Below are 19,782 nucleotides of genomic sequence, written 5' to 3' on the forward strand. Positions count from 1 at the left end.
CGCTGTTCTTCGGTTGCATTATAATTCGTTGGTCGGTCACGAGGCCTATGAGCCTTGTATCATCGCAGCCGGGGGTCAGCCTCGAAAAATTTCCACCTGCAACGATTCAATGTTGGCTATTAATTCATACAGCGCGATTTTCGGGTGGTTTCTATTACTCCAAGGACATGCACGCTAAGCGGTGTCGTCACGTCACCACTGAAGGGTACAAGAGGGGGGAGGCATAATTATGCATGTGTTGAAACGAAATAATTAAATATTGCCTTACTGCTTAATGGCCCTACCATGTGTGTCACGCAGAGTTACAAATGTGCGGCGGAAAAGAAATCTTGCGTGCAATATATTGCCTGGGTTTATGACACGATACTACTCGCAGCTGCAAACCAATATTTTGATAATATTGGAGAATTTATTGCCGTGCTGATGTTTTATTGAAATAGATACACATTGATGACGTAATTTGTTCTAGAATTGCTATCGACTCTCCAGTTCGACTGCAGTGGCTCTCATTCCACTTTAAACTGTAAGTCCAGTCCCGATTAGCCTAACTGCACAGGAAGTGGACTTAGCACTGATGATTCTCAAGGAATTTTGTACGAGATGAATGATGTGCATGATGGAATATGGTAATAAATATTTGAGTTTAATTCCATACATATCTACTCTGTAGTTACCATGACACTATCAAGTTGGTTCGAATCCGTAACAGTGTGAGAAAAGGTGATTCAAACGTTGCACAGTCCCAATTTAATCTTAGTAACATGAAAATCGTATGGAACATTTATTTATTTATTTTTTATATAAAACCTCATCCATTTTAGATATATGATGTTCCCAAGCAAAGAAACATATAAGAACATTTAGAGATAATTAATGACATGGGTGAATTTTTCCCCCTAAATGCACAAACCTACCAAAACTAACATCCGGAAATGTTTACAGTGGGGGTCATTCGGAGTTTGATGGTGAGCGCCATGTGTACTGTGCTTACAGCAAAACAGTGAAACACCTGGGGGTGTGTGTGGAGGGGATTCAGATTACGTAAAAAAAAAACTATTGGAAATCTATTCCTGCAACAAATCGTGACTCTTTTTGGTAGCCGAGTGTACATAGTAGTTCGGAACGCAGGAGTTCTAAGGATAAAAGTGCGAATTGCATTGACGCCAATTTTGGATCGTTTTCCTCTGAAGCTTATACAGCAGTTCTGAAGAAATTTTGTAATTCTCACCAGTAGTTCCAGCAAAACTTATAACATTCCTTCTGTCTGAAAGGTAATGTTATACAGTTTGTGAAACTATTGGAATAATTATGATGAAGTCAGAAGATTCTGATTACTTCAACAGGTTTCTGCTCACAAAGAGAAAAGAATAACGCCTTACAAGCTTTAGCCTATATTTGAGAAGACACTTCCGTAATGGCGTCTCAAGATCTCAACTGTAGAATCCGCCTAGACGTCTTCAGGTTTTTTTACTGTTCTTTTAAGAGAGAGAGAGAGAGTCCTCCATCTGCGGATTAATCACACATGAACGGGATTGACATGTACGCTTTCTGAAGCAAAGTTCCGTCAAGTTTTTGCTCGGAGGGCCAGTTCTTACTCCTTTTGCAATGTGTCAACTTGGCCGTTTCTGCCTCGTTGAGGCTGTCAGATTACCTGACTGTACATGCGTTAAAATCTTCGAATTGATCTGCCACATCTGCGCAGAAGCTAAGCCGGATCAATGTACTTCACAGAACTCAAGGGACAAAGAGCTTCATGCAGGGGAAAAAAACTGCAGCTTTCCCAAGACGAGACGTGGGCGTATTTTGTTTCATCAAAATGGCGGAGTTGATTGAATTGGCGCAAAAGGTTGCTGAATCGCGTTGTTGGTGTTCGGCTGTTTCCAGGCTATGTGAGATTGTAAGGTACAGGGAGGAATCATTACCTTGCTAAAAGCACTTATTGGTTGTCGTGCTCAGAAAACTTTATATCTCTTAAGGATAGTGGTATTTCCTTGCTTTGTGTCGTTTTCCTGCCTCTTTAGGCTAATCGCTACGATGAGGATGATTATTTGTTCAGGTCTGGACTCGAACCCTGAACCGTCAGGAGGTACATCGTGAGTCGACTACTCAATGTATGCTGCCAACGTGGCGGCTGCTCTTTAAGAAAATGGGCCGACCTCCGTGGCGGAATGGTTAGCACAACACGCTGCGACGGCAGGGCTCCCGGGTCAGGCTGGGCATGGGTGAGTGGCCCTTCATCAATTTCATCATATCATCGCACATCCGAATCTTCGCGATTTGCCAAAAATGGAAGAAAAACGAATTGACCAAATCAATCAATTCAAGAAAACTATACCGAAACCTTAAAGGGGTAATTTTACTGTTTTATACGATTATTCTGATCGTGGCTCCATCTGCCAGGGCCTCGTTAGCCTACAGCTCTGCTTGCTTCATCAGGGCGCTAGGAATATTATAATCTACGTGTACAATTTCTGGCTAAGTGATTGTTAATTTTTTTTCTCGCTTTAAACCTTTCCGAACTTGCATTCGTTCAAATTTGGAAACGATGGACTTCCATCAATATACCCTTGACCTTCTTCAGTAACGATAATTTTGTATACTTTCTCACTTTGAAAAACAAAGTTGACGTTAAAACGTAAATTGTATACGTAACGGCAAAACAGAGCTTTTCGCACATCACTGTCGCAGGCAGCTGAAACTTTTGCGGCCATATCACTGGGAGAGGTGTTGCCAGTTTACCTTAATTCTGCCGTTTGACCTCCTAGCCATTCTTCACCAGTCCGTTCGCAAAGACAGCTCCCAAGGTTTCTTCCATAATCTGGAAAAAATCGCATAGAATGGGCGCAGATGGAAGACAGCTTGCTTCTTCAGAACGATGCATCGCCCTGCCCTTTCTGTCCCCCATACCTGAGGAGGAGGGAACATTTCTTTTTTCAACAGAAAAAAAAATGTGTTTTCGCTATTCTCCCACGGTACTTTCCATCATTCTCAAAAAGTTCCTTCTACCTTTTTTGCCCATTAAAATGAGGAACTGCCGAAATCTTGGCATCGCAGGATGTTCTTGTTATGGTAAGCAGCTTCGTGAACAATAAAGGCACCCCAATGAAGAACGGTGAAAGATTTTTTTGGCAAAAAGTGCCACTTTTTTCGCCAAAGCAGCGGGAGAAAAAAAAATAGTCGAAGTATAATACAATTATGAACTCTCCCCATGTCGGCATGAACTTGAGATTCGCAGTGGTCGAAGGGAACTGGGTATTCACTGAAAAAAATGGGTTCCAGTTCACACCAAATTGACATTCGGTTTGATCTTGGGAAACGTAAGTTATCATGGGTCACAGATTTACCACGAAACTGACGGTGCCGCGGTATAAAAATAAGCAGCTTAAGTGTTTAGATGCTAATCTCTTTTTTACAAAGCCATATGGGACTTACAATCTTTTCAGCCCTGGTCCCCAGATGCCCATTTGTTATTATCTATATTTTCTGTAAAAGATTAGAACTGCCTAGAGAAGAGGTATTCTTGAATCAGAAGTACCATTGTAAGGAATTTTAATAAACATCTTTCTACTATGAATTACCAGATCAAATTAGATTCACACACGTTTGTTACACCTATGTGCACAATAGATTTGAAACGCATATTCACGCAATAGTAATTTGTTAATATAAACAATCACACACCTCTGTATCCAGCAAGAAAAAGAATACATGAGGGAGTGAATGTACATGTCTTCAGTTATTCTCAAAGTTCGTGCAAACTGCAATGTGATAATTGTAAAGGTCCGTGTGTTAACTTATTAATTTAGAGCTTGAAATCGCCTCGGTGATCGGAAATCTACATAACGCAATAAGAAATGGCACTTTACCAGTTTTTGTTATGGAGGAAGTCCAAAAGTTGACTGTGTAATTATATATGAACGCTATCGTGCACTGGTTATCATCCATTTTTTTAATTCGTTTGCATGCACACAAAAACTAATATCCTAGTGCCAATTCAGCACATGCTCTTAGGAAGACTTTTCCGATTAAATTATTGTGTGACGTAATAGGTATGTACGGGCAAGTCAAATCCCTTTCCAGAATGAAGTTGAATGTCACTGGTGTCTAGAACTGTACCAATTGTTGGTTGCTCACGCACACCCAACACACCCACCTCTAGTATGCTGCCAACGAACCAGAAATAACTTCGAAACCAACAGCGGTTCAAGCCGATCGTAAACCCATTCTGCCAACAACTTTTTAGGTTGTATGCCAAATATATCTGCAACCGGGGTCTAATTTGTATAAACCTAATTTGTTCTTTCAACTGTCTTCCAAGAGCTCGATATTAATATAAATTCAGGCCAACAGTCCATGTGCTACATAAGCGTCGCTGGCTTTAGAAGCAGGGGAATCCATACCCCAAGGCATGCCTCAAACCCCAGGATGTCTTAATTTTCAGAGCACCGCTGTGCTATCTGACAGGCTATTTCTGCCACACCCTGCGCTACATGATTTTCCACTTATAAGTATCTTCAATCGGAACTTAACAGCTTCGTAAGGATTTGCTTGGAACAACCAAGGAGGAGGAAGATGTAAACGTATTCAGAGCTAGCGAAACTTCTTTCGTTTGGATTCTTCGTACAGTACCACCTATGGTGATATATCAACGCCGTTGCTGTCTTGGGTGAATCTTTGGTCAATGAGAGTCAGTGTTGTTTGCGGAACCTTGTAGAACAATACAATCCTTAATAATTCCTATTTTTGAATGTGTTTTTAGGCAGCTTCTTTATATAAAGCCCAAATACCTTAGATAAATGAGGTACGGTCTGCTAAGATGTGAAGAGAGTTTGTCCATCATCATGTTGATGTTCACTGGGGTGTAATAGTAATGCATCGTGTTCAAAGGATCCCTGGTTAGATCTTCGGTTGAGGCACATTACACAGTGGGTCCCTTACCGATTAATCCATCTGAGCCTAAAGTGGGCATGAAACAAACAATTTCTTGAACATCATTGTAGAGTGATGCGTTTCCAAAGGAGAAACTTGTATTAGTGCTGGTGCAACCCTTGGAAAGGGTAACAGTCATGGCCGTAGGCAGGAAAAATTTTCGGGGGGGGTTCATTCATGATTGTTCCCAGTGCGTCGCCAGAAATTTGAATAATAGAAATAATAATAATAATTAAAATTTCATAATAATAAAACAATTTTATTCCATAATAATAATAATAATTATTATTATTATTATATTATTGTTATATCCTTGAGGGGGCTTAATCAATCCAGCAGATGAGTGAATAACCAGCATAAGATTCTTTTTTTTTTTTTTTTTTACGTTTCATACAGTGTGTACTGTAATGCACAATTATTTTACTTCGTCATTAAACTTTAGATACCTTCAAGAAAAGACTTTAAAAGTTAGATGGAAATTTTAGTCATAAAGTTTTTGTTGTTTAACTTTAAAATTACATTTTTGGAATTTTGAAAAGTATGGAACCAGTTATTCTCTTTAAAAGCTTAGCCTGGTGCATGGATTGTAACCTCAATCGCCAACGTAATGCGCTACGAAACTGGAGGTACTAGGTTTGAACTCCTATCAAGGGGGATTTCTTTTCGACTTTATCGGACGGGGAATTTATAAGCTGGAAAGGGAATTTTGGGACAATCATAAGGGAATCTTCAGTCTATATTCCTTGTGACGCAGGAACAACACTGGAAAGATGACAGCAGAAGTGATAATGGAGGGGCCGCGGGCGGGCTGCGATTCCGAGAATAAATCCTGTTTCACTCAACTTTCAGAATTCCAAATGTATGAAAATTCTAGCTCGATCGTTTCAACATTGTCTCCTTGTACTTTTGTGATGCTTCGAAAAAAAAATTGAAAATTTGTTACAGATTTTGGTTTCTGAACATCCATTAATCCAACATGTCAGAAGTTTCGGGGGGGGGGGTTGAACCCTAGAAACCCCCCCTCTAAATACGGCCATGGTAACAGTAAGCAAATTGTTTATCGTTATTTTCATACGTGCTTGTGCACAGGTTTCGTTAGTATTTATTGCTTCAGTTCTTAAACCTTGCATTTTACAAGAGAGAATTGTGAACATTTTGCCTAGTTTGTTTTAAGTTCACTTTATGCTCATGCTAATCGGGACTGGACCTACAGAAGTGATCCAAACCACCATGCCTCCGTTGGAGGAACTTGCTATCCCTCGATTACAATGCCACAGTGTTATCTTTACGCAATCAGGGAAGCCGTATTTTTATCTTGGCACACCACTGTACACAAATGATTCAGTTTCCTGTGTCTTTCCTTCAGGTCCGCGCATTCGAATAGATGCTCACGTCCCTCTCTCTCGCCTTCGTATGTTGTACAGTTCAAAGTGAATATACATATTAGTAGGGAAGGGATTTTAAGGTGCAAAGTTATGGCCGGGAAAGGAAGAAAAAAGTTCTGAAGATGTTTGAAAAAAGGTGCTGATAAAATGTCTTTATTCAATGCTATCTTTTTCTACGCCTTCTGTATATAATGCGCGCGGACCGCGTAGAGAGCTGTGGTTCTGCCGAATAGGTTTTGTTGAAGTTTGTGTTTTATCTCACGGGTTTTGCTAGATTATCTTGCGAACTATTGGGGCTGCAATGATTATAGCATACCATTTTATAACGCTCGTTATGCCATATAAAATGAGACTGAGTTTCAAGTACGGTGCTGGATGTATAACACTGTTCCGTCCATGCACAAAGGAATAATGTGAGCCCAAAAGTCAATGCCTTGGAAGATATAAAGACATAAATTCCCTTAATTGATCCCGTGTACATTAACGTACCACAGAACTTGTTTCCAAAGTTGATGGGAACGAATTTTCGGTTTAATGCCGCGCATCAACTCTCTTATGGCAAAATTTCAAGGCAAAGGTGTTGATAGCGCATCATTCTAAAATCAAGGCTTAAATGTATTTTCGTGTCTTGTTGCTTGTATCCTGATACAGAGCTTGAGGATATTCGGTATTCATCAATGCATGGTGCCTGAAGCTATGGACTGACTGTGGGGATAAATTACTGACCTTATCTTCAACACTGACGGAAGTACTCAGCTCTAGCACTCCAATAAAGACATTGCCTGTTGTCTGAAAGAGTGCTCGCATATTCCGAAGGGCATGATCGAATGAATCATGTAGTCTGCCACTGAAAAATCTGGCTCACATGAAAGATATCATGAATTTTTTTGTAAGGATGCCCTCCAGGCCTCCATTGGAAAATATCTTAATTATCTTGTTTCTCATAACGCAGCTCTATTTTTTCCCCTCTGCGAATGTTCGTTGAACAGGATTTTACCCAAGAACCTAGAGATTTAAGCGCAACGTGAAAACAGCGGTCATCATAAGCAACCACCGCTGGAAATTGGCATTGTTCATTTCAAATGAAAAAAGCAGAAAAAGATAACCAATAACAGAAGTAAAGTTCAGTTAATGGTATTCCAATTTTTTTTTAAAAAAAAGGGTGAAAAATGTAAGAACCAGATCAGACCGTTATCTTTTCATATTGTATGAGTTTCAAAAATGAGATTTTTATGTGAAATGTAACACAATTTAAACTGTAGGACTTTACAATTTCCTCCTTAACTTTCAAAAGTTATTCTTGAACGAGGTGTGTAAATGTTCGCTGCAAAAGAGAATATTGCAACGATTGTTATTTGATTAGTATTATTGCTACTATTCAATTTTATGGAAACAGCAACCCCCTCCCCCCCACAACTTTCTAGCGACTTCCCTGACTTTCATGTAACACAGTATTTTTGAATTTCGAAAATACATCCAAAAATCTGGAAGACATCTTTTCTTGAACCAGCTTCCCAATGGAGGATACTTTGTGCAAGAATGTTTTTAATTTGAACAATGTTGAATAAACTTTATTTACTGCAACATAAAACTCTGTTACTAGCATGTTAGAGCAATTCTGGAATGACCTGGATTTTTTTAAATATAATTACCTGGAAAAACTGGAAAATTCAGGGATTTGTTTGACCACAATGAATGGTTACTCTATGTTAGTACCGAATGCATGCTACCACAGAGGAAACCCAGGACTTCAGTATGTTAGTCATGAGCTTATTCGTGACTGCAACTGCTTTTTAAATGTGATCACAAAATCTCCAACTATTGCAGAAAGACAAGATGTTAACAGGTTTATAAGTAATTACCCCTGTCTTCTAAGAACTTTGTAAAGTTTCGATAGCATTGGCATCCATATCCCTTCATACTTCCTTTTCTTCCTATCTCAAACTTTGCTTCAACTATGTACTTCAGTTTCTGTTCTTGCTAATAACAATTACATTGGAATTTCCCTTGTAAAGTTGTTGCAATATGGAGACTTATTCTATTTAATCTGTGCTCGTCTTACCTATTTCTTGAAGTAAAGTACAATAACAACAAATGTCTGGCATCTTACCTTACTCATGCAAGGTTTTTTCATGTTCATAACAGCAACAGATGTACAGGCCACGTTCGGCACATTTTGATAATGACTAAACAAGAAAAAAATATTTCAAATTATCATATATGTGTCAACTCAACTTCTAATCTATTTTCAGTAATCGAATTCTCGTGACAGCTGCAGTATAACCAATTTATCATGTTTACTGACTTCTTACTACAACTGTCGGTACTGTTCGCCCTACAATCATTGTGAACACTAGTTTGATAACAGCAGGTTTCTCGGCACGAGTCATAAACCTTTTGGTCTGATTCGACCTTAAATATATGGGGCACAATATTTGAAGTAAGAAGGTTACTGTGGAACTGTATGTATCACTTCACTGAAAACCTATAAAAGAGGGAGAATGTTCAGCTTGTCCTTGGTTGCACCCAGTACCCTTGCACCCCATTATGTTTCAATGTAATATCAATCATACACAAAAGTGATCTTTCTTGACAGACAGGTATATAAAAGTACAAACCATTCTCTCTGGCGCTGTGTGTATATTATATACCATTGAACATTATTTTGATGTTCATTATTTTTAGAACTGATAAAGCTCTACTTCGAAACTCAATTAAGATATTGGCAGAGTAATGTACAAGGGCAATCATATTTTAAAAATTATATTGAGTAAGCAACAAGGTGAAATAAGTTCAATAACAATGATACTGCCACAACAATATTTACATTGTTCTCCATTTCTAAATCATGCCTTTGTATATGCCTGTTCATATAAAATAGCATATTTTATGAGGTTGGATTGTTGAAATATGTGCTACTTTATCTGAATAGGAATGTTCAAATAAAAGTATATTGTTCTGGGATTGTTCAGTGTCGATTGAGGATTGTGCACTCCTGTTCACATAAAGTAACATATTTTATGACGTTGGATTGTTGAAATATGCCACTTTATTTGAATAGGAATGTTCAAATAAAATTATATTGTTCTGGACTTGCTCAGTGTCGATTGAGAATGAGCTTGCTGGTAGACAGACTTACGCCCATCAACAAATTAGTTCGAAGATTAACCTTTGGATGAACTTTTGTGCAAACACTGCAGTAGTGGGCCATAAAGAAGAATCCAGATCTGCCAAGAGCTGTGTTTGACAGGTAAATCCATCATTTTTTGCAGTGAAAACGGATCCGTTCACTTCTCGGTTGCTATCATTACACCATAATTAACGATCTGCAGCGCTGTTTACGGTTGGAATTCTGACAATGACTGACGACTTCTCTCGCCATGCTACACGTAAACATATATGTGTGCCTAAATTACAGCTGCTTTTGTTGCCTTTGCAATAGGATGTTTTGCTAATGTTTTAACATATGTACATGCGAGTACATACGCGTGCGTGCAGTGCAATCAGCTCGCATCGCTTCTGGTAAAAGCCGTTCATGAAAGATGGTCATTATAATACACAGTGTGACCAGACACAATGCACTGTTCAGGAAACCTTAATGTGATTTTAAACTGTAATTATAGGTAGAAAAAAGCGTAATTAGGAGACTACATATATTCTTTTTCTTTCACTACCAAGAAGTGCACCTGAGGTATGTTGGAACCGGCAGCTTCTCCATCTTCTGATCTCTATCTTGGCTCTTCATGTTATTCTCAAGTCATCACATCCATTAGTGGCAATGTTTTACAGTACAGTGCAATGAAAAGTTTTAAAAAAGCTACATAGATGTAAGAGCATCAAGAAGAATTAGCCGGTGCGTACCATAGCCGAAAGAAAATATAACTAATCCACCATGTACAGTGGGATTCACAAGTATTACCAAGCAAATTGTCCATCACCATGTTTATTCTGTTTGTTTTACGCATTAAGATATTCAAGCAAAGAGCCAAACAAAGTGCTTACAACTTCTGTACCAGCATGAGTAAAAATACAATCCTAAAGAACACGTTGGATGCATGAGAAAAATTAATGAATATAATCATGGACAATTTGCCGTGCAGTACTTGTGCATCCCACTGTACAGTTGGAAGCATAAATAATGCGAGGCAAATTGTTGATCACCATTGTTTGTTCACTTTGTTCTACGCAATTAGAAGTTCAAGAAGTGAAACAAAACACCAACAAGAATCCATCAGCATCAGCTCAATATCATTTCCTAAAGTCATGTACAATGCAAAAGAAGAGCCAGTGAAATTAGTGGTGGACAATATGGGGAGAGAGAGATAGTATATAAAGATCGCCACATGGGCATGGCCATTACGCTATTTGAGTAATATTCTCACATGCTAATTTGATGAAAAGTGTACTCCCAACTTTTACTGGGTGATGAATCTGTTAAAATAACTGATTATTACAATTTGTCTGAAGTAAAGCAATGATCTCCAACAAAATACGAGTTTGGTATTATCAACTATCATTTGTGTTTGACAAAAAAATGTAGATGTTGACACAAAGAAAACTGGAAAATGAATTAAAAAAGCAAACCGTATTTATTCAAATGCTTTCCTACACCTTCACGTACTTATTCTCATAAATTTTCCTTTCACCGGAAAGGTTCACCTATAAGAATTCACCAAGAATTCAACTCTATAGAGACGATGCTTTTGCAGGTGCAACGTATTCTTCGAGGCCACAAATCGACACCCCCTAACTTTGTTACACTTCATTAGGCCTGCAAAAAAGGCCGATTCAGCTTGCGGGCCGGAAGAATGTCAACCACCCTCCCAACCTTCAACGTCTTTGCCGTCCCTTGTAGAAGCATTTCTTAAAGAACTTTTCAGAGTTGTCAACTCCTGCGAACAGGACCAAGGAAGGCTTTTATATCATTCGAGAATGAAGCCAAAATGTCCCTCTTCTTAGATCAGTGGACTTATTTATATCTTGTTGTCTGAATCAAAAGTTTGATTCTTAACTTTTACTTTTGTAAACACGCAGAGAAGCAAATAGCATATGATCAAGAGTGTGAAGTAATTGAGTGAAGATCATGTTCTGCAAAACATTAATCATGTCTGATGACATTCGATTGGAACTGATTTATTCTGGTGCAGAACACCCCATTCATCAGGTTGTATCAATTTCTCAATTCTTAAAATGGATACAGATATTTGAAGGTCATTTTGACGCATTCATGCTAGAAATCATCCTTCATCGAGAGTCAACGTGTTTGTCGAAGGTATTTCTTATTATTATTGCAAATCAGTGTAATCAAGCTTGGAAGTCACGTGGTGTAACTTACTAGCAAACAGTTCTGATTTTCACATGAAGGCACTACTTGAACCAGAGCTCATTAGTATTTTAATTTTCAGGCTATGACGCCAGATGGTAGGTGCTTTCGTAACCAAGAAGCGAGGACTGGATTTTTGTTGAGATTCTTCAGAGTGAGATTAGAGTTGGCAACGATGGCGTCTCAAAAAATAAGTTCGCCACACTTGCACCCCAAACGGCAGGTGTAGATAGGATGATCGTACATCAACACTATACAATGCGCCCCTCCAGTATTGTTCATGCCCCGAAACACTTCTTTTCAAGGTGTATTCGGCAGGAAAAGATCAGAATAATGTATATTCTGAAAAGAACCAAGACAGTTGCGTAGGTGTACAGGAATTTGACAGTTCAGCTGCCACATATTGTTAAGAAGTTTCTTCAGTGAATACACTGTGTTAAGATGAAATCACAGAAGAAAAGAGAACAAGGCATAAAAGTAGTTGCTACACAATAGAACGGTAGCTTGTGGAATGTGAAATTAATGGTGAGCGTAAAATCAATTAAAAATCTTCCTCAGAAGGAAAAAGGACAGGAAACATTGTAGGACAACGAAAGCAATTGTTCTCACTCCGTGTCAGGGAACTACAATTGTATGAAATAGTCAACGTCTGTCAATACATAAGAAGGTGAACCAAGCAGCATACAAGTACGTTACGTGCAAAAGCTGCTGGAATTACTTCGAAAAGGAAACATCTAAAGGAATTGGTGAGGTTAACATTGCCTCCCAAGATACCAACTTCGGAAAAAATACAAGAATATCTTAGCCTAGACATGCATTAAAAAGAAACAAATGTACCATTTCAAGATGTAAAATCCTTGCTGTACACTTTTTGCCTGTAGATCGCAACTTGCAAAGACTGTGTTCGTTTGTTAAACAATAGTTCAATCGTTGGTGATTTATAATTACATTAAATAGTTATATTTGTGTTTTTTTATTTTGTACAGTTTCTCATTTTCATAATTCATACACACTGACATGCAAAATTCAGAAACGAAATGCAGAATATTATGTTCCTTGCAAAGAAGTTTTTTTCATAGGTATTTCGTAACGAATACATAATATTCATGTTCTAACTTTTCATTACAGGGTCTACCTCTCCATCTACAAATCGACACATACGAGGATCCTCGGGAAGGATCTGTTTACCACAGAGGATACTGCCAAATTAAAGTCTTCTGCGATAAGGTGAGTGATACATACCTTTTGACTTCATTGGTGAAAATAAATTTCTAACGGGCTGTTTTGCAACATTGTATTTTTCGATAAATGTTTGTTTTCTGAGTTGGAAAATGATTCCGTGCTATTCTGAACACCAGTGTTTACTATTGTACAGTTTCTTGAGTGCTGTATTAGACTTAACTCTTTGAATGTAACGTCATTCGTTCATTATTCGTCACATTGTACTTGAAGGGAAAGATAATTATCGTTAAATTATTTTGGTCCGAAGAATGAACTAGCAGCAATTGCGTCAATAAAAATTAAGGGTGAACACTCAGTTTTTCCATAGTTATTGGAGGACTTTGAAATTTAATACCACATGTCGTCCCGAATATAAAGCAGTTCATTGTACTTTTTCATCCGAATTCATATTCTTTATGTGTACGCATATTTGTCACTTTTCAACGGGCTACTTTTTTTCTGCCCCCACCTCGCTCCTCATACGTCACTCAACCGAGTGAGGTCAAAAAGGTCTCTTTTGGGCAAAACCATATGCAAGCAACTAGGACAATGGATCTCACTTCAATGAGCAGATTTGACACACCTGCGTCTCAGTTGCGTAGAATGGAACGAAAGCAAGCTGTCTCTGACCTTTCAGGCAGTACTTGATATGGTCACCGACAAAAGACTACCCGCAAGCTCCTGATTGTTTCGATGATACTGGCCATTCCGTCCGACAGCCACTAGCAAGTCGAGTTATGTGGGGCAAATGCAACATGGCTGAAAGGCGTGAAACTTTAGCCAAGGTGTGTTCTTATTTGAGTCTCGGCAACGGTCATCTGGCCAGTATTGCCAACTCCTGAGTATGTTCTAAAATACTGACTGCATTATAGTGGCAAATGAAGATTAAAATCATGTTTTACCTTCGACACAACAGCACTTCTTTTGAGAGTTCAGCATTTACTTTGGTTCCGTAGCTTGTTTTATTGGTATTAGATTCTGCAAGCTGAGCATATATGTGCCTTTAAAGGGACATAGTTCATTAGATTTGATAGAATTCTAAACTCTGGCTTCAGAACACTATATAGTAATAACACTTCATAATGGTATTCTATCCAGGGAACAAGTTCTTTGTATGTTATGTATCTGCGTGTTCGAACATTTTGTGTTGCAATGCTGACACCGAGTTTGTTCCTTAAACTACGTTTGTTATATTGCTATTTACACAGAGAAAAAAGTTGGGACTAACCAAAATATAGATTTTCGTAATCAAAAAATAGTTTTTCGTAATCGAATATTTGTTTAAGTAGGCTACAAAATCAAATTATTTTAGTAAATCGTACCAAACATTTAGACAAAATTATCAAATTTAGTAAAGGATGCCATTTTTTTCTGGTTTAAAGCTCCCAGCAAATCCGTTCTTTCTGTGTGTGATTGCGAGAAATTTACAAGTACTACCAGTACATTACTTCTACTTGTATTCATAACCAACCAATCATTTCTGACATTTACATTTAATTTTGCAACATACATGCGTTGTTCATTGAACACCGAAGAGAAAAATTAAATATCTTTAATTCACAAAAAATTGCAGTGACGAGAGAGACTTAAACACATTTAATAACCAATACCTGAAACCAGTCACGTATCGATTATAATAAGATGAATTAAGCAATTATGATACGTGAAACAAAATTGTAGCAGGGGGAGATTCTTACTCAAATTACCCAAAGTAATTTCCTTGGCAGGAAACTGTAAGAAATTTCCATAACAACTTAGCAACACTGAGCCACTCCTCTTTGCCATCTTTGGTCAACGTAGGTTAACCGAGTTACGTTCCAAGGTGCCACACATTGTTAAGCTAGCCACCTATCGGGTCATCCACCTTCAAAACCTGATTCCGTAATCATTTCGTACTATCTTCTTCCTCTATGGTTGCGTGCATACGGGTGAGCATTAAACAACATCGTTCTATTATCGCAAACCGATTGGTGGACACAGAAATTTACCTCCGCAGATTCGAAAACAAAGAAAGGGGGTCGCGAAGTAGATTCCCACACGCAAACACTATCTCAGCTAATTAAGCAATTGTGTGTTTACCGCCTTACGACAAATACCATTTCAAAATTATAGCTTTGACGTTTCATGTGAAGGAAGCACACATATCGAATGAGAAGGGAGATAACCCAATAATCCGGAGAGATACTTTAAAATATTTATTGTACATTTTATGCCAGAAGTTTTGAGAAAACTACAATGCCGATATTCTCGTTTTTCATTGAATATATTTTCCCATTGATGTTTGTTCAAACACTATTTCTTCTGTGTTGGTCTTGTGGTTTGAGATTCACATTAAAATACTTTTGCCCCTTAAAACATTTTCGGATTTAAAAACAAGAGTGACAAAATACCGTAACTCATTAAATTGGTATTTTATTAAAATTGTATACATAAATTATTTAAGAAATATCGCACTGATTCTGACACGAGAATTTAAGAAATTTCTCACAAAAGTTACCACAAGTTTACATTTTAAATACTTGTATATGGAGGGAAAAAGTAGTGCCCTGTACGATATTCTTGCTGGAACATTTAGAAAATGTTAATGAAAGTGAGGCAGACTTTTCTTGAACACGCTAGTATATAATATTGTTACCGTGCAAGGAAAGTGAGACACTTTCATAAACACTTTCTAAATATTCGAGCAAGAATATCATACAGAATATTTTTCTCTCCATAAATGATTATTTAAAACATAATTCTTTTGTACTGCAAAACTCAGATGAAATATCTGGATCTAATATATTTGTAGGTATGTATACAATCTATTACTAGGTTCATTTCAACGGGCAAGAAACTTTTCAATCTTGAATGGAACTCGACGTTCGTAACTTTTGTGACCGATTTATTAAAATCTTGTCCGAATCAGTGCGATATTTCTTAAATAATTTATCACACACAAAAATATACAAATTGGCAACCACAACCTGCAAAAAGTTCTAACCCGATCTTTCATAAGGAGTTACATTTTCGCTACTTGTTTTTTCCCCTCAAGCTCTGTAAAGTTATATTTTTCTCTATGACGCTTCTGCCCCAGTGGGTGGGCGCCCACTTAATCAGCTTAATTAAGGATTCTTGGATTCGTTCCTGATCAGGATACACATTTTCTAGTCTCGACCTTGAAAGATTGGTTGGTAGATTTGATATGTATCATATCGCCACAGCGGCCGAGCGCGTTGATTGGTGGATCCACAAATTTCGTCACCAAAAATGCTGGGTCGAGTTCCACCTTAGCATTGACGTTCCATGAATTTCTTCTCGTCCCTAATCATTAACCCAATGTAGAAAAGCAACGAAAATTAGCAAAACTCAAAAGAAAATGACTTGTTTGTTTATAGTCCTTACATTTACTTTTCATTTCCTATATTTTACAAATAAATACTGCAAAAATCGTACGTGGTAATAGTAGTATGTAAGCACAGGAACTGTATGAAGTCAGGATTCGGTACGATAAATATTGTATTAGCCGCTAAAAGTTCGTGGTGACGTGATGAAATGTAATTATTTCTGTTCTGCGCAGTATTTTTTCCTTGTTAGTTGGTATTCCCACGCCATACTCTTTGCTTTGTATAAACACTGATGTACCCATTAGCACGCAGGTAATAGCGCAAGCTTTCCTCTTACAGAACGTCAGATTCTTTTGTGAGTTTTATCACGGTTTTGACTGCCATTTGTGACTTTTGAGGACTGGCGTTGGTTGTAACTCTCCACGCAGTCATCGTCAAGAAGAATAAACAACAACATGCATCGTAATTAAACGAATTTCTCACATCTTAACGAAGTGTAAAGAAGAGAAAGACAGCTAAGCAGTGTTTCCAAGTCTGCCGGTGATTTCCTCCTGTTCGGTTAGGCGAGTAACTGAAATAAACATGGTTGAATTCAACTTGAGTTTCCTGAGGGTCATGTGCAAGGGCACAATTTAACGAAACGTTATATTTGTATTTAACTAGTCGCGTTACAGAGCAAACAGTTAACTTTGTTTGTTAAATGCAGTATCGCTTTCATGTTTTCAAGAAACTTTCTTTAAATCGTTGACTGACGAATCACTAAGCACATAGTGGCGTGCCGAAGAGGATGGAGAGCTTACGTTATTTGTTTTTATAAATTAGTCCTTTATTTTTTTGTCTTCCTTACGCATTCAATATTACTTTTTCCAAGTAAAATTGGACCAAAGGAGGGACCTCGCTGCCTACGTTACTAGAATGTAAATGGTTTGTAGTTTTCAGATATTTAATTTTTTCCTTCATCCACACAGTACTGATGCGCGGATTTTGTATGATGAATACGAAACCAATATTTCGAAAAATGTTCGAAAACTTCTCTAATATGCGTCGCAAGCAAACACAGCTCACAGTATCAACTCAACCTGCTATTTTCCAATCTTGATTATCTGTGCATAAAATGTAAGTCATATTCGCTAGGTAAAAAAATTCCATGAAAGATACATGGAGTTTATGTAATATTGCTGGCATCCTCGTAACTCCAAATAAGGATAAACACGCAAACTTAATACATTTGTACCAATTTCCACTGATTTCTTTTTCTAATTTTTTTATGGTCATGTAGATATCTACACCATTAAGAATGCTGAAGGAATGCTAGTTTTGCTACTTTGCAGCACATTTGTAGCCAGAAGCAGAAAAAAAAGAAGATAACATGTTCTGAACATTGTAGATCGGGTGACCTTGAAGTTTACATGCAATTGGTATCTGGTGAACTTGATGACAACTGTCTTATATAAAACTGACATGAAAGAAACGTTAAGATAGAGCTGTATAGGGGAAGGCGGAGGGACAAAGTTGCAACCCTAGCCCCCTCCCCTCTCTTCACCTCCCTCCTATCCTTAACTTACAACCAACACCAGAGCGTCGTCTTTCCTGAATTTATATTGCGACATTATCAGCGAGACTTCGCCGTGTACGTCGGTTAAAGTGCTTAATAAGAAACCGGCATTGCGTGCATGTATGGCGTTCGTATATGGAAAGTGTTGCCAACTCGTGTAACCAAATTATTCCCAACAATGTAACGTTTTATTTAGCATTTCTTTTTACGTGATTGTATCCGTATAACTCCTCGGTATATTGCTGCACAATTTAAACTTGTTTGTTTCGTGGTTCCCTGTGGGAAAACAATTATCTTAATTTAATCACTCTTTTCATGGAAGCGAGGCAGTCAATGGTAGAGAACGGTTATTGGTAAAGATAAATGACGTCAAGTGAAATATAACCAGAGACCTCTTTTCACGTAAATTTCTGTACAGAGACGTTTTTGTGAGAAACTTAGAAAGTGCACCAATAATGAAATATGTTTGTACAAAATTTATTGTAAAGGACTTTACGATCTTCTTATTTTACTACTACTAAGCTAAGAGAGAAGGAAATAAAAAATAAAAGCAGTTTATTCAAACATGAAATCGGACTAATCAGTTATGTGTTAATAAATAAGAAGTCAGCTTAGTATTCGATACAATTGAAGTATTTACGACACATAGCAATTACATGACTTTAATTATTTTTATCGTTGTTCATTACTACTTCAATTATACAGTACACGGACCTCCTACGTATGACGCAGTGATAACGCATTCACCGTGTAATCAAGAGGTCGTGGGTTTGATTCCCGATGGAAGCACATTGATTTGGATCCCACTTTCAGTCTCGATTAGCCTAAATAAGAGTGAGTGGACGTTAAACAAACTTTTGACAATTAAACCTTTCAAGTCGTAATGAAAACAACACTACTTAGGGGTCGTACTGATTGTCATCGCCAAACACGAAGATTGTCGAAAGTTCCCGAAGTGTCCGACGGACCTGCTCTCCACTGATCATACTCTCGAAAAAGCAGCAAGGTGGATTTTTTACAGGTGAATCTGTCCAAAAAAGGATATTCAACCAATGTGAATAACATGACGTCACGTTCAGGCTTTTTACTTACTTATGTTAATAGTTTCTCACATTTGAGTGAACTTAGGTTGATTTATCATTGGAAAGCCTTAACCGAGGGCGGAGAAGGAACTTCATAAATTTCATCGTGTACAAATTTGTGAGGCTTTGCAACCAACCTCAATCACACGAAAATTTCCGAACGGAATTCCGATGCTCAGAAAAGTAATTTGATTTAATTTTTTTCGTTTCTACGGATATCTGAGCAAGAGATTGTGTGCCAGTTGTGTTTGCCTGTCGATACACTCTTAAGGCGTATATCGGTATGCTGGCAGCTACAAAAAAGCTAGCACACGATAAGAAAAGTGCGTACAGTGACACGCATTTGCACCACTTTACATAGTCACCGACCTAATTGTAAATCAATAAATCAAAAGTGGTGTGAACTGAATACGCTAACTGCACTGGCGATGAAGTAGGACAATTAAAATCCTTGTACGCTAAAGTCAAAAACTATATTTAATTGTGTTTCAAGGAACATAAAGTGAACATTCGTTAAGAAAATGTATCGACATTATTTCTTTCTAGTGTACAGAACTTTCTTCGTCGGATTATCTGGAAAGTTTTGTTAATTTATTCTATATTTCACATCATATGAAAGTTGTTAAATGTATTACGAGATTTGCTTAAATATTATTATAAATATTTGTAATATGTAGTAGAAGATACAGAGATTAGGTTCTGTATTCGTATTATATTTATATAAAATACAGTTTTGTTGATAAATGTTATTCAAGTATATAGTAAGGGAAGATTCGTGAGTTTAATATTTTCTTTTTTTTTTTCCTTTTGCATACAATTTGACCGTTGACTCAGTTTAAGCTTTGGAGCCAAAACAGTGTCCATTTTGTAAAGTGCGTAACGTCAGCACAACACGAAACGATTTCTGGTTTATTTGAAGCCAACTTGTTTTGTTCACAACATTTGTTGAATAATTTGTGGG

The 19,782-nt window shown here is 37.6% G+C and overlaps 1 protein-coding gene across 4 annotated transcripts in view; it reads left to right on the top strand.

Annotated features, from left to right (window-relative positions):
* Positions 1 to 19,782, top strand: part of grh (grainy head) — a 446,442-nt gene that overhangs the window by 406,653 nt on the left and 20,007 nt on the right. For all 4 annotated transcript variants that reach the window (XM_083138915.1, XM_083138919.1, XM_083138917.1 and 1 more), the window contains exon 9: positions 12,766 to 12,864. In XM_083138915.1, the coding sequence (XP_082995041.1) occupies positions 12,766 to 12,864 (99 nt within the window). The remainder of the gene's footprint in view (positions 1 to 12,765; positions 12,865 to 19,782) is intronic.

Source organism: Lepisma saccharinum, chromosome 17 (assembly GCF_977018435.1).
Source record: "Lepisma saccharinum chromosome 17, izLepSacc3.1, whole genome shotgun sequence".
Classification (NCBI taxonomy): Eukaryota; Metazoa; Arthropoda; class Insecta; order Zygentoma; family Lepismatidae; genus Lepisma; species Lepisma saccharinum.